This window comes from Squalius cephalus (assembly GCF_949319135.1).
Source record: "Squalius cephalus genome assembly, chromosome: 11".
NCBI classification, from domain to species: Eukaryota; Metazoa; Chordata; class Actinopteri; order Cypriniformes; family Leuciscidae; genus Squalius; species Squalius cephalus.
In genome coordinates, this window is record NC_137132.1 from 18697413 (window position 1) to 18722425 (window position 25013).

The window sequence follows — 25013 nt, forward strand, 5'->3', positions numbered from 1 at the left end:
AATTTTGAATGATCATCACATTTGTATTAATTATTAAATGAGAGGACTATTTTTAAAGTATCTATTTCTATTTTTTCCCATCCGAAATAGATGTTGTTAACGGCCAACATCTACCGTGAGGCAGAGTAAAGGAAAAACTAAAAGTCTGGCGGAGAGGCATCAACTGTAACGTGTAAGTTTTGAGAGCATCGCTCAGTGTCTGTCCAGTCGGTAACACCCTGCCCTCAGTACATAAACTAACCCTACTGCTGTTCCTAATTTCAAGACCACGTGACGGTGGGAGTGAGTGAAGTTTAAATTCCCTTTCAGAGAGGCAGCTCAATTCATCCCCTATAAAAAATCACCCCTTTTATAGCGACATCTTATATAGCACGCTAAGGTAACTTGCCTACTTGAGGATCCCCAAGAAAGCGCGCATCTTGAGCGTGTCTCATCCTGAGGTTCACACACACAGAAAGTGCGTCAAGATCAGTGAGGTCGAGGTAAGACCAATTATTTTCAATCACGTGTGATAACGGCAATACATGGGGCTTTCAGCAAATAATTCCTGCCTAAAATTATTATTCCTCACGAGAATATTTCGTGCTTCCAACCTGAAGGGATACGCCGGCTTTATTTAGGCTAGTTGTGAAATATGACTAACTTTAAGCTATTTATTTTCGCTCTAATCTATGACAACTTGTTGGTAATAATTGAGTAATTAGATTAGCACCTTTACGAAAAAAAAAATCTAGTATTATTTTTTTATGAGATTATCTAACAATTAATGACGTGAGCATCTAGGCCTTATTTAATGTTTCTGTCAAATAAACGTAACGCCTTTTTAACGGTATATAGCCTATATTCGATTTCAATATAAAGGCCTAAGTCTATAGAGTATTGTTTGACGACTTAGAGTCTGAAGCATCAAATAAAGCAGATGGGCCTTCATTTAGCTAACGTGAAGTATAGCCTACATGAATTAAGCTACACTTGTTGCGGATACATTGCCTTCACTAAAAGATGACTAAATGTTTGATCAGAGATTATATTTACAGCAGTATTTTATGGAAAGATGATGCTCATTATTTGACAGCAAACAGCGAAGAGACATCCTACAGTGGAAAAACATGTGAAAATAAATACCGACAATATATTCAATAGAGTGTAAATTACATTATAAATACCTACATTGTAAATATACCTACATTATAGTCTGTTCTGTTATGATTATTATTGGTGTTATTATTAATATATTATTATTACTGTATACACCTAAAAGGTTGAACGAACGTAGCCTATAACAGATTTTTTTATAAGCACCAGGTTACATAATTTAATTAATTAAACAAATATATTTAATCACACATTGTGTCAAACTTTTTTGGCTGAAATTCAGGAGGTTGGACTGTACATATTAACTTTTAAAATAAACTAAACACGTGTGTCCAGACGAAAGAACATATAAAATAGGCCTGTGTGGTCCCGAATTGCTATCACATAGCCAATGAGGCTAAAACAAACAAACCTAGCCGATATCATACACCCATGACTGAGGCCTATCTCCTAAACCCGTCTTTCCTTATTCCTGCGTTTATTCTCATTGATAACATGACCTGTTGGAAAATTACACTGGCGAGAATGACAAACGGGTCCGAGAAGGACATATTCTGGCTGTTGCCATTCATTTGGTCATGTCACCAGTAGATATAAGTCAAGGCTCCCACGGCCCTCGAACTTCTCCAGGTGATTTATTGATCTTTCAGCCTCGTGCTTCGACCCATTTACTCTAAAACCGCAACCATATTTCACTGGAAATGTTTAAACGAAATTCTCAGCAGATTTCAAATTCAAACATGCGAGCCTATAAGCGGAACAAATATGCTAAAAATGGAACAATGTTAAACTGTGAAATTGATAGAAAGCTCATGACATATAAAGCCAGACAAAATGACATGTTAAAGACATGGCTAACGTTCAACCTGTTTTTGCCCGAGCATACATGGGTGATTGTTTAATTAGAAGCAGTTTTGGCTAACTTGAAATCTTGAGTAATGATCTTGTTCTTCAAACAATGTTTCATCTCTGTTAACACATTTATCACATCATTGAATAAAGATCGGATGCATGGCTTGATCTGGGATAATGTGTGATGCGGTGAATCTTTCAGCATAGTGTGTGATGTGATGATATTTTTTTCTTTTCTTGGAATTGCTAATACATCAATATATAACAGTAAAATAACTATGAAATAGAAAAAAAAATAATTCGGAATAAAAAAATCTTACATAATGACTGGTAAAATGAATTGTTATAAAGCTTCTCTCAGATCATGATGTAAGAATATTAAAATTAATTAGCCTATATTTAGCCTATGATCTTCAGTCTTCTTCAGCGGCCACTTTGCTGTCTGAGATGTTTTCCTCTGTATTTCTAATTTCCATTAAAGGCAAAAAACAAAACAAAAAAACACTCAATTGTTGTCTAAAATGCTTGGCGTGATGGCAATGACAGCAGTTCTACACTAAAAGCAGACCAATAGACATGAATTATTCACGTAAATTCCAAACGACTTAAAATATGATTTTTTAAGTTCTTTTGGGGGTGGGAAGTAAAGTTGAATTTCCATAATTTAAATATCTTTATTATAAAAGGCAAGTCTGGATATAGAATTAGCCCAAAATAAAAAATTGCCGTGCAACATAAAAAAAAAAAAAATAAAAAAAAAAAAAATTAAAAACATTTTTAAAAAATCATTACAGTGGACAGGAAACTTAATTTCCCCAATATAGAGAAAATTAAAAATTTTCAAATGTTCTAAATGCATAGGCTATTCTTTTGTGTCCCCATCCTTGAGGTAGCTATTTTGAATAGGCTACTGCATGTTAAACTATTGCTGTGGGGGAGAGAATGAGGAGACGAGTCTACCAGTCATGTTTAACGATGAGTAGACTTGCTTTCCTCGTGAGAGGACCGTTGGTTTGAGTCAACCCTGCGCATCGGGTTGTTTGGGGTTTGGTGTTATTGAGAGCAACGTCAGCGATGAGGCGCGGGGGGAAGGAGGGAATGAGTGAATGAGCCAAGATATTCACCCCAGTGTTTTAACAATTCAAGCTGCCCTGTGGATAGTCGGTGTTTCCTAGAAAACATCACGTAGTGACCATTTGCCTCTGAGACGAGCACTCGCCGGTGTTAGCACTCGGCTCGCGGCGCTATTACAGAAGCAGACTCTGCCGGGGAAGAGAGAATTGAGACAGCTCAGTCTGCTCATGAGGATGCTGAACAGATACTAGTGCACTGGACTCAACGCCACACCGGGACCTAGCCTCCTGCTGTAATGTCGCAGTGGACAGATTATTGCGGTTTGGAATGATATGGAGCATTTCAGAACATAATATTTTATGAGGTAACATTACATTTGTTCTCAGTAGGCTAGGTCATTTCACGCTACTCTGAAATCCGTGTGGCGAACCGAACCTTCTCTTATATGTGCATGGAGGTCGGTAATGCGATTAGATGCAGTTGATCTATCCTTCTTTATCAAATTAAGAGATCAACGAGAAGGCGTCAGTCCTTCATAAATAAAACCCTGGCTATAGGAATTTTCTTTAACAATATCTGAACAGCTTGTGATGTAAACAATCTGAAGTTCCTATAGTATAGGCTACTGTAGCATTTGTAAACTGTGTAGCCTTTTTATTGTATTATTATGCCGCTTAAAATACCATTTATTTGTAGGCTACTATACTTGCCTATGTACTGCTTATAAATGTAATTTTGTACAACATTTGATGTAGGATGCTTTTGCATTATAGGCTACTGCGTGTTTATGCGATTTATCTCAAAAGAAAGCACTGCGGCCTGTATGTGCGTGCTCGCTTAATATTTTCAATGAATTGTTTGGAGCACAGATTTGAACATCTGATGATGCAGTTACTTTTGATCTTGTTCGTGTCAATCCCTGATCTATCATTTTGCCCGAATGAATGGAGTAGACCTAAAGGCCTTAAAGCAGCAGCTTAATTCATTCGGATGGCGATAGCTTCTTCGTAACCAATAAAATGACAAATTTCGTAATATTTAAAATTGATATGCAAAATAAAATGTATATAGCTTATATTTTTTTGATAATCAGAAATAAATAGAAGCGTGACAAATGCAAAAGAACAAAAATATTCACACATATATAGCCTACCTATCATACAGTATTTAGACTACAGACATTTTATTTAAAAACTAATCAAAACAATCATGTTTAATTTTAAGCTGGTGAAATGTACTTTTAGCGTTTTTTTTTGGCGGGTGGGACTTTATCAATTACTCAAGAAAATCAAATTAATCAAATCAAGAAAAACAGGTAGGCCTATAATTACACAGACTGATTTATTCAGTAGTGCCTATATAAATAATAATATATATGATTAATAACAAATGCACCATTAGTTGCACTCTTTTATATCACAACGAAAATGCAAAGCACATCTAAAATATAATTATTACATTGACAGATAGCAAGAATTATACTATTATCTTACACCTTTTAGAAAAGGAAACTACAGTAGCCTATATATTCAACTGAATCTAAAACTTTAGAAATGAACCAAATTCTTAATCTTTTATTGTTTTTATGTTTGTTGTTGTTCAGCTGTCAAATCCTATTTAATTCAAATGGTTAAAGGACACCTGAAGGGGGCAAGCACATTTCCAGCATTTTTCATTTTCTCACTGTGTTTGTCTAAATGACAATATGACAATATTCAAGCAGTCATGGGATAACAGCCCACAAATGCTAAAAATAAATATAAGAATATAATGGTCTGGTGCCTTTTTAAGTCCCAAAACAATTTTTGCCTTAGAAAACCATCTACAGGTGCTTTAAAGAACTCATCAATGCACAAATCTTATGAACCAATAATGAAACATCAAAGTGATATGTAATCGCCAAAGAATCATATAACTAACTTCAGAACCCTACAGCCAAAATGTTTCAAGTGTACTTTACTAAACCTAATGTGCTGCAAAGTATCATTGAAGAAATATAGCAGAATGTCACCAGAAGGAAAACATGCTGTGTTAGAAGTGAACAGGCCTGTTCTCTAACACGCATTGTTTCCACTCTGGTACAGAATAAAATGCAAGATCAAATCATACTGGGCCGCTATTATAAAGTGCATCAAAACGGTATAAAACACCCCCCTCCCCCTCCCAGGCACGATATTATTCCAGGTTTCCAAAAAAGTATTTCAATGAACTGGGTGAATTCTGACCACAAAATCATGGCTAATATAGAATATAGTGCAGTCCATCCTCAAACAATTGTATTATTATTACTTTTTAAAAATTTGATAAGAAGCGATTAGTCAAAATTTGGTTGGTGTCGAACATTTTGGACAACACTGGAAATAGCCAGCGAACCCCCGTGTGCACACAGCAGTATCTGCCAGGAATAGTTTAGCGGATTATATGTCTGGGGTGACAGAGATGTAAACAGATCTCTCGCTCACTGGGCTTAGTTAAACAGTGTAAGTGAAAGGCACATTTTGGACTGGAAAAGTCCAGGGTTGACTTGCTGTAGCCTCACTGTGCCTGTCAGACTTTATCTTTATTAGCTTTGGCAAATGCCTGCCCGAGTTTACACGGAATCCCGCTCTTCTCCTTTTATCTGAAGGGCGCACACTCACATTGTTTACATGCGTGAGATTAGGAGCGGGTGGGAGGAGGTGGCTTTCACCATGAGAGCGGTTTGGTGTCCGCCGTGCAGATAGGCAGCATTCTGGAGGCAGTGTGTTGTACTACAGTAATGAGACATACCTTTGGTGTGATGTCTGAGCGTGAGCAGAGAAGGGGCGTGAGAGCGGGGCTAAGTTTGTGACCTCTCTTAATGGAATCAGCAGTGTTTAGCACGCTTCCATAAAACCGAGGTGCCCGAATGCTGGAAGTGTAAATATTTAATCTTGCGATACTTCAGAACAAACGGATCTCGACCCTTTTCCTTGAAATGAATTGGCCAGGCCATGTTATGAGGACAGACTTTCCCTCACGAAATGTAAATGTTAATGTACGTTATTTCTCAAATTTTGCAGCCCATGTCTTGTCCCTCTCTGTGTATAATCAATTAGAGCAGGCTATGGGAGAACAAAGAGGAACTATGGCATCTGTGGTATTTTCATTATACATATATCATTAGGTTTTTAGCTTGTGTTAAAAACACGGCATGAGGTTCGTTTTTTTTCGTTGGCTCGTTTTCTAATTTTTTAAGACAATAAAAAATATATAATTTATTATTTTCTTAGCATCATAATCTGAAAGTATATTTTATGGTTTTATATTTTTCATTTTATATGATTTATTTTTCAAAAAAGTGGAAAAGCCCCAGTTATAATTTGATATAATCTGAAATAATTTGTCCTATTCTGAAAGTTACATTGCGTAGCCATCATTAAACTAATATTTCTGTGACTTTACAGAAATGCTACAGGAGAAGGCCTCAGCTGTGGCTGATGAAGGTATGACCGTGGCCCAGTTGGGTGGGCGTCCTGAGCTTGCCAGTGATTCCTCACATTTGGGCCTGCCTACAACTCCCAGCATTCCCCAGAACAATGAGCCTGACAAGGTAGCCAATCACTTGGATCCTTTTAATGAGTCCTGACTTGTAGATCTTCACCTCTGTGATGAGATGTAATGTAACAACATAGATTTAATGATAAAACAAGATAAAATGAATTATATTAGTAAATAATAAAATTGTTAATTTCATATTTTTCTCTTTTCATTTGAGCAATATTAATAGCCATTTTTCCATTAACAATGACTCATTATCATTTATCTTTTTTGTGCCTGTACTTTCAGAACATTGAAAACATCAAAGTGGTTCTTCACGACAGGGAACTATGGAAGAAGTTCCATGAGGCCGGAACCGAGATGATCATCACCAAAGCAGGCAGGCAAGAAGAGCGTCATTTCCATCCACCCGATTTTAGACTTTAACACACACAAACAGATTGAAAAGTGGTGTTGCAAAAACATAACTAGGCCATCTCGCTTCTAGTAAGAAATGCAAATGCGAAACCTTGTTTTACCAAGAGGCTCAGTCGCATGAAAAGATGAAGTGCTTTTAATGGAATATTTATAAAATATTATGTGACCAAGGGAAAGCAAGGCTGAATTCCTGTGCATACAAATATCTAATTGAAAACACAAACGGCTGCCCCGTGTGTTAGATTTAATGTGCCCTGTGGATTAAGAGCAGGACCCTGGATATTAAGCAGAGAATGAGTCAATGCTCTCTGCCAGTCTTAGCCAGCAGTTTCTCAGCGCTTCTCTGTGGAAAATGCAAAAGGTCACCACCATTTTTCTTTAATGCTGTAACATTGTGAGGGATGGGCTTCCCCCTGTCCAACTGATAAAGTGCTCCGAGAAGCCTTAAACCCTTTGAAGAGCAAAGCACTGTTCAGTCAGACAGCTGTGCACAGAACAGGAGACTGTACTTCCACATAGTTCCAACAACAGATGGGCTCATTTCATTTTACATACTTTAGTGTATAATGGACACCAGGCTCTGTTAAAGATGCTCAATATGTCAGTCGAGCCATGCAGTAGGAAGAGCTTTTAACCGTTTCATTTTATTTTGGGGGGATATGACTTGTAGGATATTAGACAGCCATTCACTGAATTGTAAATCTTGAGAAAACTCACCAGGTTTCTTCACGATGGGTCCCATTACACAAAATTGGGGCCAATTTCATGCAATGATTCTCAACGTAGTCTTGTGTTACATAGCAGGCTTCAGCCATGTCTGCACGGTATATGCAGTTTGACAGTATAGGTTTACGCTGAAGAAGAATGCACTCTTACATACAATTCATTGGGTCTACTAGTAACAAAAATTGCATGTGACAGCATTTTGCTTCTTTGAATTGTACAAATAAGTCGAAAATCCAAAGAATAATATAATTGAAAAAAAATTGTCATACCTGAAGACTATAGCAGTTGTTATAATCAAAAAGAGATTTAGTTTAGCATGAACATTGAAAACAATCCCCCAGTCATGTGACTAGCACTACTTGCTACGCAGAGAAAGTGGGTCATAAATAGTGTTAAAGAAATATTCTTGCTTCAGTACAAGTTAAGCATAGTCAACAAAAGCATTTGTGGCATAATGTTGATTACTATGAAAAGTAATCCCCTCCTTTAAAAAAAAGCCATAATCTAGGTTACAGGGATGCACTTAGTGTAAAAGTAAACGTGGCCCAATTTGTAAACATTAAAATGCTCAGTTCAATAGTTTAGCCACTAAACATAAACACAATGTGTGTTAACATAATAACTTTAGTTAAAAAAAATGCTAACTAACCTTTTCTGTGTAAAGTTATATCCAATTTAAGAACTTAGTTGACGACGTACCGGCTCTAACCCTAAAATTTCTTTAAAAGTGATTTGCAGCTCAAAAAACGCATCAATAAAATTACAAACTTCATATTTCTGCTTTTAAATCCTTTCATAAATTCGACTTATGTACTTCCAAGGTAAGTGATTCATCGTAACCTAGATTTTTGCAAGTCAAATTTTACAAGCCACTTTTTTTTTTGTGGTAATCAACATTATGCTACAAATGCTGTCGACTGAGCTTGACTTGTATTGAACCCAAAATATTTCTTGGAGGAAAAAATTGAGGTGAAACTGAGCTGAACTCTGCTACAACAACTCATCTTGTTATTGTGCACATCTGTGGCCCTGTACTAAGCACTAAACATGACTATTGAAAGCAGCCGGCTGGTGTTACTTGTACACAGCCCGTCAGAGTAAGCATCAGCGAGGCTGATGAGTGAAGCATGGTGCCCTGTTCGATCACATCTCCCAGGCCCTAAAGGACCCCACTTGCTTTATCATCTAGCTTCTTTTGATCTAGGCGCTCTTCAGATAGCATGAATCACTGAAAGAGCAGGAGCGCATGAACGCTAAAAGAAACAGCTGCCATAATGCACATGCTGACACGATATGATACACTTTCATACTTGCCATTTCTCACTGTCGTCCTTACACGTATACACTGAAGCGCAGGCCCACCCATAAACAGTGCTTTTACTAAGATAACTAAGAAATCTAACCATATCACTCCCATAGATATTGTCAGGATATCTAAAACTTGACATGTAATATATACCAAAAAAATTAAATACAATTGTCATCATTTATTCACGCTCATATCATTCCAAGCCTGTATGACTTTCTTCTGCAGAACACACACACAAAGATATTTGGAAGAAACAACATTGGACACCACTGAAAAAAAAAAACCCTGCAACATTTTTCATAAAATATCTTCTTTTTTTGCTCCACAGAAGAAAGTCATATGCAATGACATGAGGGTGAATAAATTATTACAGAATTACAATTTTTGGGTGATCTATCCCTTCAAGCAACAAGACGCTGTTTATACAGTAAAGTAAATGGTGCACACAGCTGTTCCCATGCCAAGGACAGCGCTCCAACATGACTACCTACAGCAACAGAATACAGTTACAGTGCCACTGTAAGACCCCTTTAGACATGTGCAATGTGATCTACTGTGGCAGCCATTATGTCAAAGTATTGCATAAATGGAAAGAGCATTACACATCCCTCAGGTGTTTACATGTGAGTCTTGAGTAAATGTGTTTTACTCAAGATTTATTACATCCTCACTGTTAGTACTGTAAATACTGGTTAATTTTTCCTAACTGTATTTTCTTAACATGAATAATTTATTTGAGATATATTTACATTTACATTTTGAAAATGTCTAAATGTTCAGTTGGCCTACATAAAAGCACATACAAGAACTCTTGTGATGTTTTATGTAATACTAAAGTAACATTTTACAGTAGATTTAATTTAATGCAATGTAAATAATAATAATGATTATTTTGTTAATTATTAGTTACCTGTGATGCATGATTTATGATTTAGATTTTAAAAATACAATTAGAATAAAAACAAAATTACAACTGCATTGTTAGTTCATGATACCAATGACATTGACTAATGTTACCTATAATTGAACCTTCTTGTTATAGTGTCGAAACAATGTCAGAACCAAAAATGAAACAAGATTTTGTCAATTTGTTAAATTACTGACAGAAGAATAGGGAAAGACATCATCATCCGAGCGTAGCCTGGTGGACAGGTTTGTTTAAGATGTTCCTGATGGCTTAAAGCACCTCTTTACCAGTGTCTTGCCCAGTGTGATTTACATTGATTGGATTGCAGGCCTGGGCCAGACATAGAGCTCTTCCTATTAGAGCTAGTGCTTTCAGGGCCACTTTTTACACAGTGCAGGCCTGAGAAGTTGTGAATTTGCAAATGCAATGAAATGATTCAGCTCAGGGCACATTTATTTGCCGTAATAAATGTATGACTGCTGGTGGAACCCCCCAAAAAAAGTAATGCACTGCCGTGGAACTTTTCTGAAGGAGTGGGGTGGTGCAATGAGGCTGTTTAGCTGCCCGCTGTTTAAAAGACCTGCCATTAAAAAAGCACTCAGAGTTTATAAGGGGAATCAATCTTTTTGCAACTTTGGGATTTTACATGCGAAGAGGTTACTCAAGGTAGCTCTATTGATTTGTTTTATGACTGCGTCTGCTATATTAGCATATTCTGTCTGTCATCTCAGCTTCTCCTGTATCTGAACAAAATGGAGATCCCACATTTTATAGAGCGGCTCTTGCAAAACAGAGTCAATCCCTAAAAATATATATCTGCCCCAAAGCAAATCAGTACCAGGTACAGATCATGACTCCTTATATGGGCTTGTCGAGGATAACAGTTCAATTTTATGCTTTAGGTTTTATGAATTTTTTTGAAGCGTAACCTTTTATGGTAGAGCCGTTAGTGTGAGATGTTTTGCAGAGCTGTCTGGGGATGCTTGAGCACGCAGCCTTCTTGGAGATTTAAGTGACCTTTTGTGTCTCTTAAACAACTAATCTGTCCTAAAAACAGGTTAAGCTGTTATCTGATCACTAATCGTGTACTCATCCGCCCAAAACAAACACTTCCCGTGATTCTCTTGCACTTAAGGCCTGTTAAAACCCTCGAAAGAGCCGATAAGACGGTCTCATCCATGCTTACTGTCAGTGCTCAGCTGTTGCATACGCAACCCGGCCCTAAGACATTCGGAGGAAGAAGCATTGAGATACCTGAATGACACAAATGGGATAAGCCTGCGTAGATGCGATTGAAAGAGAATGACCTCTCTGAGCACAAAAGCGCATTAACACCAAGTTTTCAAGTTAGATCTAAATGGCATTTAGGGACAAAAGCACAGTAGTAAGTGAATAAAAACATAAAAATAAAATAAAATAAGATTAGTAAAATGAAATAAAGTACTAAACTAATTAATAAATGTATTTCTCATCATGTACAACACCCGAAGAGATGAAGCTCTATGAAGCTTTTCTATGTGTTTCAATGGTAAGGCATTATTTTAAACCCTGATGACATCATTTGCACTCTCTTTAGGCGGATGTTCCCCAGCTACAAAGTTAAAGTCACTGGAATGAACCCAAAAACCAAATACATCCTATTAACTGACATCATTCCAGCTGATGACCATCGGTACAAGTTCTGTGACAACAAGTGGTGAGTTTAACGTCCCTCTGTCCATCTTTAACGTTTCTGCAGAAGACGACATTCATTCTAACTCACAACAGCATAATTAGAATGAACACATTCTGGAAAGTTGTTTAAGGATACTCTAAGCCTTTGGAAATTCAGCTGTAACATGCAATAGCAAAAGTGACTGGATCAGAACAGTGACTGTTCGCTTGAGGCATCTGGACAAACACTTATCCAGATTACATTGCAAAGAAACAAAAATGAGTATGTTTTATATTCTGCTGTCTCCTCCAGTCTATGTTTCTTAATTTGTTGGCATGAGTGGACAAATGCCGCAATCCATATCCACAGTACAGATACACACTTTTTAACACACTAAAAGGGAATTGCTGATAAAGTATAATAATTATAGTTATTAATATTAAAATTAAATTGTATTATTTTTTATAATTTTATTGTCAGTAATGATTGTCAAAAGTTTACTAATACTTTGCGATACTGAGTATAATGTTGGTAAATAATTAAATCCCATCACAAAAAGACTGCATTGGCCTTGTTTCCAAAACTTTTCTTAAAATTATAATTCATCCAATTGCAAAGGCCAACACTGAAGGAAACTCAAATTAATTATTTATAAGCAAACAATATGCAGTCTATATCAGTTTATCCATGCAATGCTAGTTCTGGCTGTGGATTGTCATTAGCACACAGTTAATAACTGTAGGCCACAGCAGGCAGTCTGTCAAAACCAATGGGCTTAAAACAGCTGGGTTAGTCATGCTGTCCTCTTTTTGACCCTGTACCTCAGGCAATGCCACTAGATATAGGCACTCTTCACCCATGCAACCATCGGCACCACAAATAAGTCAGGTCTGCATGTATCCAGCATGGAAAAAAACTAAACAAAATAACGACGGCATGCAAATCTCAATGAATGGCATGTTTTGTCAAAAGAACGAGCATTTTATGAGCATTTTTCAAAATCTGTGGGATAGACAGGAATTCCACCATTTGCCAGCATTGGTTCTGGAGATCTTCAGCGACACCTTCAAGGCACACAATTAGCAGTGATGTTTTGGTCAAAGCAGCCACCAGTCTTTGGGAAGTATTCCCAAAATGTTTTGGACATTCACCACTTGTGCTCTGATCATTAATGCGCAGATGTTCTGCATAAAGGCTTTCTGTAGCCTGCTGCTATATCCTATTTTCGTGACACTGAAGAACAGTTTTCCTTTTAAAAGCGCTATGGCATGATGTCAGAGGTGCTGGAAATCTATGTAGTACTAAAAGAAACTCTGGGGGACTGAACCTAATTCACCACACCAAACCAACAACTGTAAGCTATAGGTCTTTTGCAAATGTTGCTAGTGCCTTTTCGTGTCAAAAAACTAAAAAATGCTCTTGTTCTTCTTCATAGGATGGTGGCAGGAAAAGCAGAGCCTGCCATGCCTGGAAGACTCTACGTCCACCCAGACTCTCCTGCAACAGGCGCCCACTGGATGAGACAGCTGGTCTCCTTTCAAAAGCTGAAGCTCACAAACAACCACCTTGATCCTTTCGGGCATGTGAGTGTCCAAAATCTGAGATTATATATTAATTGATTTGCAGTGTGCAAAGAAGAGAGACTTACAAGGTAGACTAGGTGGAACACAATTTTTGCTTAAAAACATGATGTAGCGGAAGTGGAAACATCTTTTTTTATACAAAGTTATTGGGAAAAAAAGTAGTGCAGGGGCTTGGTTCAATCCATCAGTGTTTGAATGTACGCGGAGGCAGAACTGAGTGCAAAAGAAAATACACAATACCGTTTAAGTGGACAAAATAATTAAAGAAATATTTATTTTTACCAGAAGATTTAGTAATGACATTTAATTAAAAATTACGTGATGCATTTTTGTTTTTTAATGAATGGATGAATTGGTGTAATGGAATGGAAAATACATCTTATTGATCAATAAGGACTTTTCATCTTCTGAAAGAGTACTGAATCTCCTGATCAAAACACAGATGAAGAAGATGCAGAAACAAGCGATATCATATGTAATCAATCATGCAAACAAGTAATAAAAACTCAGTGAGTGTTTTAGCGCAATTTTCTCACGTCATGGGATCACAACACTAAGAGATAGTGAATCTTTTCCTGGATTTTTTTTGTGCGTTCCCGAGATTAGACCTTCCTTAACATAATGCCGAAAACCCGAAGTCTCTAGGTGGTCTGGTTGAGGAGTAGATAGAAGTGCAAGATTGGTGCGCACAGACAGAACAGAAATCATGAGTTAACAATCGCAATTTTGTCCGGTGGAAAATTGCGCTAAAAAACCCCCGCAATCTTCAATATTAAACAGCAAGTAAATAAAAACTGCCTGATGTTACTAAAATGAATTTGGATATATTGCATGTTCAGATATTCATACAACAAAATATTCATGAAATCTTTGTAAAAATGGTCAAAAACGCTGGCGGTGGTTGACAACTTTGTTAAAAAAAAACAAAACAAAAAAACGCTTTTTCGTAACATATTTCCATAAATCTGTCTGTAAGACTTGTATTAACATTCAAGCAAAGCTGTCAAGCCAACAAGTTTAAAATTAAACATTTCTTGTGAAAAATTACATTTACACAATTTCAGTTTGTAAATTCCTTAAAATTAAATTTGACTTGCAAGGTCCGGTTTGGTTTAGAAGGAATACACCTCATGTGAGAGCTATGGTCATCTTGAGAGTCTCCTACTTTCTAAAGAGAAGAGAAACAGTGGAGCAGAGGTGAGGAGTCTGACCATGGCAGCGCTGCCCAAAGGAGCCTGTGGACCTAGCTTGTCTGATGCAATAACATCAGAAACAAGCTCATTAGGTTCATAACCTGTCAGAACGACACAAAGTTGGCCTGTCAGGATTAGTTGAATGCCTAGGAAGTGATAAGGGCGAGTAATGAGCAGGGAAAGAGGTTGCTAAGCTCTACTGACGCCCACAACAGCAGGGACACCACGGCTGGCTGAGAGCCCCAACACAGGCCACCACTGCAGCCATGCTAGTGCACAACACAAGCCACAGTCGAAACATACACTAAAGCTTTCCACAAATACCACAGATATTACAATTGTGCTGATCATTATTTTTAATGTTATGACCGAAAACCAATACATGGCAGATATAAGTTTTTGGTCACACTTTAGATCAGGGTCCAATTCTCACTATTACGACTTTTGCCTCAATAAACTCCTAATTACTGCTTATTAATAGTTAAACAGCCAATATCCCAGTAATATGCATGCTAATGAACAACTAGTTAATAGTGAGAATTGGACCCTAAACTTAAGTGTTAACCATTTTTTTTATATATATAAATATATAAAGGAAGTCATACATATACAGTTTATAAACAGTTCTTAGCTTTCAGCAATATTATTGATTTGACTGCACTGACACTATTGGGCGAGAACTGAACTGAGCTGGATGATGACATCACTGTTTTCTGCAGAGCTGCTTTATACTGTAAATGAATTAATTTCATAATTTACCAATTTTAGTTATTGAACCAAACTAAATCAACACTGAATTCTGTTTTCATAACTGATCATTATTTTCCTGTTTTTCACTGTTAATCTGCTTAGATACAATCTGCATTAAAGCGATATATAAATAAAGTTGACCTGACGACTTGACTTTGTTGCTTAATATTTTTGTGAAAACCACGACAGACTACCTTTCAAAAGTATGGTCTAAGAATTCAAAAAATTCTGAAAAAAGTATCAGGTTTCCTCAAAAATATTAAGCAGCAAAATCTGTTTTCAAAATTGATAGTATAATTTTCTGATAATAGAAAGATTTCTGATGGATCATGTGCCACTTAAGGCTATAGTAATGCTGAAAATTCAGCTTTGCCATCACAGGAATACATTAAATTAATTATACTTTCAAAATATATTGAAATAGAAAACAGTTCTTTTCAGCACATGACCAAATTGAAATACTTCTGTTTTAGTGTACTCAACTGTATAGCTACTTTTAAATTGAGATTTATTGATGTCTTCACTTCACCAAGCTTTGATTACTTTTGCTACACCACTGACCGCACAGACTCCCAACACCCACTGATATTTATAAGCAACTTGCTGTGGACTGAATGCACAGGAATTTTTTCAATGCAAGGCAATCTAGCTGTAAGGTCACATGACACAATCCCCAAAAATAGATCGGAGATGAAAGGCAGCCTCGGAGTCTGCATTGATCTGACAAAGGTGCTTGATTAATATACTTGGACAGCACACATCCCTATATCTGAATCATCAATGCAGTTTGCATCACATGGTATTACCTCAAGACGCCAGCCAGCCAACCAGGCAAAGGTCACATGTGTCTGCACTCACCAAATGAAGCGCACAAACCATTCATTTGGCTGAGGCTACCGTCTGTGTCTGTGATGGGGGGGATTGACCTGGGGTTGCCCTCTGTACACTAGTGCTCCTAACTCCTCTTCTAAAAGTGCAGCAACGAGGAGAGCTGCCTCACTCTGTGTCTGAGAGTCGACATAACAAAGGGAAAGGCCCTGATGCTCATTGGCCCTGACAGATCTGTGTTGGGGATGACCCTAACTAAACGCTTCACTGAACACCAGACACATGGACACACTGAGCAGACTGGTGCTGCTAGAATACTATGATCAAACACACATACACAAAGGGTCCAGTTGGATTACTTGCATATAACACAGAACAAAACCTCTTGACATTTGTATTGATGCTGTCACATTAACATATACTGTACATCAACAGCTTCATTAGTGATCAATGTACATGTTTTATACATTTGGATATTTTCTGAAAATATTGATCAGATCATTCATACAGGTTTTTATATATGCGCAGCTTTAGAAATGTAGACAATAATGAATCTATCAATATAATATATTTACTATATAGACTACCATTCTTATTTTCATTGATAACAATAACAAGAAATGTTACTTAAGGACCAAATCAGAATATTAGACTGATTTTCTAAAATACATGAAATAATATATATTTTTTATTTATTTGATCAAATAATGCAGCTGCAGCCTGTGTGAGCATAGAACACTTTTTTTCTAAAACATTAAAAAAATACTACAAATCCAACTTTTGAATGTAAACCTTTGCCTAAATAAAATAAAATATTATAATATTAATATAAAATAAAAATGTAATGTAATGTAATATAAAATTAAATATTATATTACAATTATCAATATTTTAAGATAAATATTTATATCACATATATTTGAATATTTTATAGAGCTCAATAAATCAAATTCAACCCATTAATTAAATATTCTGTCAACGTAAGGTTTCGTTAACATTTGTATGTATCTAAAGTTGTTCACATGTAAAGTGCTGTCAATAATGTAAATTTCAAAAGTATGAAATGTGCTAGAACCAAACTTTACATGCAAATACATATGATTACTAATGAGATTATTACATTTTCATATGCAAAAATGGAAAATGTCTCTTTCTCAATCTATCCTAATGTAGGCTTGCATTTCTGTTCACAGATCATCTTGAACTCAATGCACAAATACCAGCCCAGGTTACACATTGTGAAAGCTGATGAGAACAATGCCTTTGGCTCTAAGAACACAGCCTACTGTACTCATGTCTTCCATGAGACAGCTTTCATCTCCGTTACATCCTATCAGAACCATAAGGTACCATTAAAACCTGCCCATAACACAATAGTCTCACAATCACATGCAGTTATTTGTATAGCACACTACAATTGCGAACTTGTTTGTTTCTTCATAGATCACCCAGTTAAAAATTGAGAACAATCCTTTTGCCAAAGGTTTCCGTGGCAGCGACGAGGGAGATTTGCGTGTGTCCAGACTTCAAGGGTAAGATTATCATCTAAAATATGCAGCATAATGTACCAAAGATCTTAGTCTTACTGATCAAGTGCCCATTTTCCTAGGAAAGATTACCCTGTGATTTCTAAGAACATGGTCCGGCAGCGGCTTATCTCATCACATGGCCATCTGTCAGGAAAACTGGGTACAGGTGTGCTGAGTAGCCACTCACAGGTGGTTTCTCACTATCAGTATGACAGTGGCGTCCCCCTGCCGAATTCTGATTCCCAGGAAGCTCTCTCTCACTCCTTCCCATCTAGCAGGGAATCCAGCCTTCTTTACCACTGCTTCAAGCACAGAGGTACAGCGCTATGGCAACCACTTTATTTACCAAAGACTTGTTAATCCTGACTTAGAACACACAATATTGGTAGCATATCGGTTATTGGTCAATAGATATCTGCCTTTTTTATATATATAATCGATATCAGCTATGCTCATTTCCTGTATTGTTTACATTTAGATTACCTGTGCAGTCATCTAACGTTCACTAAAAGATAACATTTAAAAGCACTAATAATTTAATAACACTGATGACTGATATAATCATCAAAATAAAATGAAAAAAGTATGATGCCTAAATTCACTTCTAGCATTTAAAATGATTCAAACCAATAATTTAGACATCATAAATTCTGTATTTTAATGCATAGCACACAACACAACACAACATATACAAAACCAAGATGATTATTGGTTTGGGTGCATTGCTAATCCTGATAAATTATTGACACAGATTTAATGTGCAAAATTTTCAAAATCTCTTGCATTTCCAAACCTTGTGGATTCAAATATGATATTTTCTTCTAGATAACACAAGACATTTGGACCTGGGATGCAAACGACCCTATCTTGACACAACAGCCTCTGCGGTTTCTGAGGAGCACTACTTCCGCTCCCCTCCTTCCTACGATCCACCTCTGCTGTCCCATCCATACTGCAGCGAGGCTTTAGGTTCTAGAGAGGCATGCATGTATGGAGGAGTGGAGGGAGAGGCAGGGGGCGCAGTGGGTACCGATGACCTCCCGGCCCCGTCACTGAACTGCAATATGTGGGCGTCAGTGCAGCCGTATCCTCGCTACGGCATGCAAACTGTGGAGTCTGTGCAATACCAGCCCTTCACTGCACACTTCAACAGCACAGCCTCCGCGGTTCCCCACCACTCATCGTCCATGCAGCGTCCACATCCAGCACCTCCCGACCTAGTCACGTTTACCACACAGCGGGTGTTGCAATCGACGGCATCTTCAGCATCCTCCTCCCCCTCCGGCCCCGCCTCCCGTGACAGAGCACATTCCTCGCTGTTTCATAGGAACCCTGGGTCGCCATTACGTTCACAAAGGGATTTCACAGGCTATCCGAACCATAGCCCTACTTCAACACGGGAATCAACCTATCAGTTCCAAACAGGGCTGAGCAGTGTTGGGCCTCACTGGACAGACAGTTAAACAGCCACCGTCTACAACTATATTCCTCTGCAGCTTAGAGAAACAAACTCTCTGTGAACAACAGCTGCAATGAGATTATTATTTTTACAGCCATGATGCTAAATTGTAAAGCAAAGCCATAAATCTATTTAGCCTCATAGTATAGGAAGCCCACAATTTGTGGCACTGTATATTTATTTGAATTTGAGATATGATCAGAGTTGTAGTTCATGCGCAGGTGGTGAAGCCAAGCACAAGCGGCCTACTTAATGCACTATTGTTGGCATTAAAGGGATAGTTCATCTAAAAATGAAAATGTCGTTCAAAAGCTGTTCTTCCAAAAGAAGATTTTTTTTTTTTTTTTTTTTTTAAATGGGTCAGCTGTTTTTGTTCATATAGCGAATGTCAATGGGTGTTTAATGCAACATTGGATCCCATTGACTTGAATTATTTTTCAAAATATATTTTTTTGGGAGGAGAGTCATATAATTTTGGAATGACATGAGGGAGAGTAAATAATGACAGAAGTTTAATTCTGGGGTGAACTGTCCCTTTAAGAGGAACCTTATCAGTGCTGAATTTTTGTATATAGCACAAAATGTGTATGTGCCAACTGCATTTTGCTACACTTGGGAGACTTTTTGTATTGAGTGCAAAAAAGCCAGTGGATTATATTGAGAAGTTTAGTTGTTAGTTAACCTAAACAGACTTAGTTAATGAGGCTGCCTTTTTCCTCTTGAAATGTTAGAGTGTGCAAAACATGTGCAAAGTCCAAAGATTGGTTATTTACTGGGTGTTATTAAGAGATCCTTATTATTTCCTAATATTGCAATAAAGTTTTAAACAAAAAAAGGTATTTTTTTCAATTTGATATATATATAATGTATCTGGAATTGCTAATGTACTGATGCTATGCAATTGCTACTACTTCTTTGTAATGCAATCACAACAATGAAGCCATTCAATATTAAAACACCTCTTCCATAATAAAATGATAAAAATTATATTTGTGGTAAAAAAACAACTAAATACAGACCAGACCTACAGCTCAAAATAAAGCTCACTGAGAAAATACATCTAGTGTTCTTAGATTGGCTCCTATACTTTTCCTCAATTTTTGTTGAACTGTATTCTAGAAATGGATTGTGGGGCCGGTTGAACAATATGTGCTAGAAGCGAAGTGTTTGAGTTTGGCACCAATCATTGTCTGAATTAGTTTGATAAGTGCAATTCGACATCACAAAAGCTCCTTGCAACCAGATGGAGGCCTAAAAATGATCATTAAGAAAAGAATAGAGAAGAACAGAGTTTGGGCTAGGTCGGAAAATCTTTTAGGTCGACAATGTGAAACAGCCTTCGTGGGCAGGCAGCCACAAGTCAAATTAAAAAAGGATGGGGTATCACTGGTAAGCACTGTGGTTCTAATGAAGGAAAACAGGATGTGTTAAGGGAACATAAAGTAGTGATTTTACTCAAACTGTCATTTAAGTTGACAAATCTGACAAAAAGAGACCGTTAATTCATCATGTAACAAATTTTCTCCATAGGCATTTCAGTTGTTTGCACACGTTGAATAAGCTGTACCTTTTTTAGTCTCTTTTTAGAGATTAAAGTATGTAACATTGTTTTCAAGACCTCCTGTTTGAACAAACCATAGAAACCAAATAGGCCTATATGATGGTTAATTAACATAACTAACAACATGTTAATAATGATCTACAGACAACACTCAAATTTCAACTCACCTGTTTGTTAGATGGTAAAATTCCAAGTGTGGTTTTTGTGAACTGTGGGTTGATTTTTGGTTGCGTTATTAACAGATTAATTACAAAATAATGTTCATTTTAATATATCAGTTATCAGCCATAACAATATTAACAATAAAATAAAAAGATAAATGATCGCTGACTTTTGTTTAGGTCAAATTTTTTTTTAAAACGATGTATCAAGAAATATGTTATAATATTTATGCTACACTGAATGTACACCATATAGGCTATAATGTTTTCACATATAAAAACTTAAGGACTTCTTTAAAGTCACATTGGATAAGAGTGTCTGCTAAACAATGTTTTCATCTATGATTCATTGATAAACAGAAGTGCTAGATGATGTGATTTTCTTACTTTATTTAAAATTGAGTTGATTTGCATAAAGCAGTTTTTTTTAGAACATAAGGGAAAACAGTCATAAAAAATATTACTTTCTTGTGCTAAAAATAAAAGGGATATTAAAAGACAAATGGGAAATGCAGTTGATTCCTCTGAATGGGTCCCAGGGTATTGATTGTAGAGAAGAACTCAACTGCTGATGAAACCAACCAGATCTAAGGCAAGGGAGGAAATGAGAACATGATTCTGGGTCTTTGAAATGCTCCAAAAACATTTTGATTTACATGAGTGATACACAGTCCAAGAATGAATCCCATAAAGTGCCAATAGTATACAATGGGACACATGAGCATGAAGTAAATTATATTATACATAACTTCAATGGTGTGCGGTTCTGTTTCTGACTGGGTTCAAGTACAGGAAGTGTCATTTGGTATTTTAATATGCTTTTAAAAACTGAAAAACTCTCCCTAACTAAATCCCATCTGATAAATCTAGGATCACTTAAAAAGAGGCCTCATTGTCATCTGATCAAAACTTAGCTGGCCTTTTTTTTTTTTTAAACCAATCTTTGGTAGCACATAAAAAGACAAACTGGACCTATAAGATTCATGCGATTTAACTTTCCACATATAAAGCTGTCTATCTCCATTAAAATAGAGCCAGGTTTAAGCCTCACAGAGAATACTCCAGCTTGTAGTATCTATCTAAGTTGGAACTGAGGGGCATCTGGAACTCATTGGAGGAGATCTCCCTTGCCCTCCACTTGCAGCTTCCCACTGTCGTCCCTAAATCCCGTCTGAGAGCCGCCTTGGCAAGGCAACTCTCTGACCCAGCAGCTTAAGTCACTCCTCCTTGTAAAACGTTGGAATCGGCTCTTCGAAGGAGCACTCAGAAGCACACTTTAAATACTTTGAGAAGATTTAATATCAAGTCCATTATGGCCTTTCTGGAGCCCAGTAAATAGTCAATTAGTGGATAATTCTGATTCGATCCACATGCGGCCAGATCCGCTGGGGCGACCGGACAGCTTTGCATTCAGTGGGCCCCGCCAACACTCTCGGGATGAAAAAAAAGGGGGGTGACTGAAATGGGAGGGGCACCACATGGAGCCCTTTTTGTGCATAACCTGCCCATTGCAGCAGGCATTAATGCTGTCAAGTCTAATGCGAAGTTGCTTTTTGCACTTTCAGTGACTTTGGAATAAAAACGAAATCATAATCCCTCAAGCTGGAGTTGTTTGTGGTCTTCCTGCATTGGAATGGAGGGGGGTTGACTGATCTTACACAAGAGGGTGGGCTTCAGGAGGAGGGCCAAATTGGGAGATTCAGCGGTCCAACTCAAGGCGGCATCCATTGATCAAAAGGTACATCTGGTCGACTCCAATAAAACATAAACCCAACTGTAGAAAATTGGGGTCCGACATTACTGAGTGGCTTTGGATAAAAGGACCAATAAAATTAATAATTGTATTATATACATACTGTGGATTAGAGTTTTCTAAAGAAATGGTGGATGGATTAATCTTTTATCCATCGGATTAAATGGAGACCGGTGAGCCTGATATATATTGTGCCGTGATGGCAGAAGAACACAGACAACAAACAAGCTCAAATTTGGGGCTAATTTTTATAAAAGGCTGTTTAACCAATTATAACAGTGTTTCGCAAAGTGAAAAATATTGATCTGTATCCAAATATATACTTCACTGAAATACAAACATATCAAAAAAACAAAAAAAAACTGAATATGATGAAAACAGGATCATAAAAACCGTTGGGGTTGGATTTGAGGACTGCACATGCATAGACTTCACATTACCTCATTGTTGCATCACATTTGTCTAATGGTTTAGCATGTGAGCCTGTGCATGTGTAGTAAAGGAAAGAGCGAGTTCTGGATGGCAAATTAGTGTTTGAAAGCATGATATGCTTTTGTGCACCTCAATTCTCCACCTCTTCATTCTCAACAGAATTTTTGTTGGGTTTAGACAACCAATCAGCTGTTAATACGCCAAGGGCTGCCCCTTTCACAAGCCCCCAATCTTAACACAGCATCCTAGAGTGTGTGCACAAGAAAAAGAGGGAATGAAGGAAGTGTTGCACAGAATAAACCAACCAGCGAGAGGGTTTTTGCAGCGTACACATGACCTATCAAGCGACCAATCAATGATTAAAGTAACCGAGTCCGCTTACCTCTGTATTTTATCTGCAGTAAAGCAAATGTATAGGTCAAAGGAAAGAGATCAAATTTTGCAGTCATATGACAATAATTAGGCAGTGTTTTTCTGGAGGACAAGGTGTAGCATTTGGTCTTGAGGGGACCTCCTCGAGTACATTTTAGTGACGAGATTGAGTTTGCAACAGAGGATTCCTTCCTTCCACAAGTCTTTGACTCCCACATCAGCACTCCTTTAAAGGCATTAGTCATTTAAGGAAGTGGAAAACCAATTTGTTTAAGCTTGAGGCACTGTTTATGCTTACATCACTTGTACCAGTTCTGTTACTACAGCACATATTCAGTTTATTTGACCAAAATAACAAATGAATGAAGTCAAGACTTGACAGAAAAGACTCAACAGGGGCTGTAGTCTAGAGTGGATAGTCCTTTGCTTTTAAGAATCGGGACAGGTCTATTCAAATAGACAAGGTATTGTGTATAAGGAGGGGAGAATGGCTGCCAGTTTTCAACCATCTTGAGTGCCAATCCCCTCTACTGGCTGAACACTGTTACTGCAGAACCATGGAGGTGTTAGAGAAATGAGGTTGATCATAATGTAATACCTGTTTCTGTGGCTAACATTCTTTAAAAGTTATTGGCTTTCCATAATAAACAAAACAATGAACAAGATTTTCAGTGCAAATGTAATGTTAAGTTTAAATGGATCCTTCACCCAAAATTGAACATTCCAATTAAAATTCAGAGGGATCCAATGTTGTCCCACTGACTTCCATTGTATTGGTTTGGAACAACATGACAGTGAGTAAATAATGACAGAACCGGAGGACTGTGTCTTCCAGAATCATCTTTGTCACTTTAATGTAGTTCCCAGGAGAGCCTAGCAATCCCGCACTGTGAGGGAAGATTTGGGATTAGCCTGGAAAAAGCAACTGCAAAGCCTCAGGCTAATTCATTTGTCCTCTTTAATACCCAAATGAGATGATCTGCCTCCCGAGACCTCACCTCCGGTTGATGCCTGCGCACAGATCAAGTGTTTAGTTTGACAAAAAACAAATACAGCTTACGGAATATCAGGCCACCAGTGACTGACAGAGCAGGCAGAGGGGATAAGACCATCGAAAAGTGATTACCTGGCAAAAGGAGGAGGAGGAGCACAATACAACCTTGTTTGTCATTTTACACACTTTGCCAAGCAAAGCCTGTGATGCTAATTAGCCAGATACACCGGGCAAATAAAAATAAAATAAAGCAGATTGGATTTGTGAGTCATCTGCCACATCCACCTGTGGGCTTACTGGAAAACTCGCAGGTTCAGGATATCACCATACTCAATCAGTTTTATCACCAAATCTAACTCATTAATGGAACAATGACTGTTCTGGAATCTAAGTAGATGTAAAGTGCAAATAAAAATTATTCAGATAAACCATTATGGAAGAAAAAGCAATGTTCTTGTATTACATACACTAAACTAGCTAGTTTTTTTTTTTTTTTTTGCAGAGAAACTCTTTTAGCACAAAATTGCATTCTAACATTCTTTCAAAAACAACAGAGAGTAGATGTCTCAATGCACAAAATTGATGAGATTAAGAGTGAGTTGAGCACAAACAATTTGAATTTGCCAAAGGACAAATGGACTTTCCAGGGGCCACTAGCCAAAACCGATGCCAACTTGCGGCACTGTAAGTGCCCTAAGCCCAAGATGGAAGGCAAACTAAAGGATTAAGGTCCTCAGTTAAGGCTCAAAGACTCTTTACAGGTGATTTGAAGCTCATCCTTGCTGGCTTACGTAAAGCTGTTCTGAGCTGATATGGCAACTTGGTCAGAACAGGTGTTTACTGCT

The 25013-nt window shown here is 37.4% G+C and overlaps 2 protein-coding genes across 6 annotated transcripts in view; one reads left to right on the top strand and one right to left on the bottom strand.

Annotated features, from left to right (window-relative positions):
* Window positions 1–394: 394 nt before the first annotated feature.
* On the top strand, window positions 395–19863 carry tbx4 (T-box transcription factor 4). 2 transcript variants are annotated; one of them, XM_079885991.1, is made up of 9 exons: window positions 395–482; window positions 6447–6592; window positions 6829–6923; window positions 11476–11595; window positions 12989–13136; window positions 17101–17253; window positions 17351–17439; window positions 17517–17752; window positions 18262–19863. In XM_079885991.1, the coding sequence occupies exons 2-9, from the start codon at window positions 6449–6451 to the stop codon at window positions 18897–18899; spliced, it is 1623 nt and encodes a 540-aa protein (XP_079742117.1). In that variant the 5' UTR covers window positions 395–482; window positions 6447–6448; the 3' UTR covers window positions 18900–19863. The 2 variants fall into 2 exon arrangements, with proteins under 2 accessions (XP_079742117.1, XP_079742116.1); XM_079885990.1 differs by lacking the exon at window positions 395–482 and adding an exon at window positions 3022–3385.
* Window positions 19864–20325: 462 nt separating this feature from the next.
* The window catches only part of brip1 (BRCA1 interacting helicase 1), a 64675-nt gene continuing 59987 nt past the window's right edge, over window positions 20326–25013 (bottom strand). For 2 of the 4 annotated variants that reach the window (XM_079885977.1, XM_079885974.1), the window contains exon 24: window positions 20326–21204. The gene's annotated coding sequence lies outside the window, so the exon portion shown is untranslated. The remainder of the gene's footprint in view (window positions 21205–25013) is intronic. The other 2 variants (XM_079885976.1, XM_079885978.1) reach the window with 1 other exon arrangement.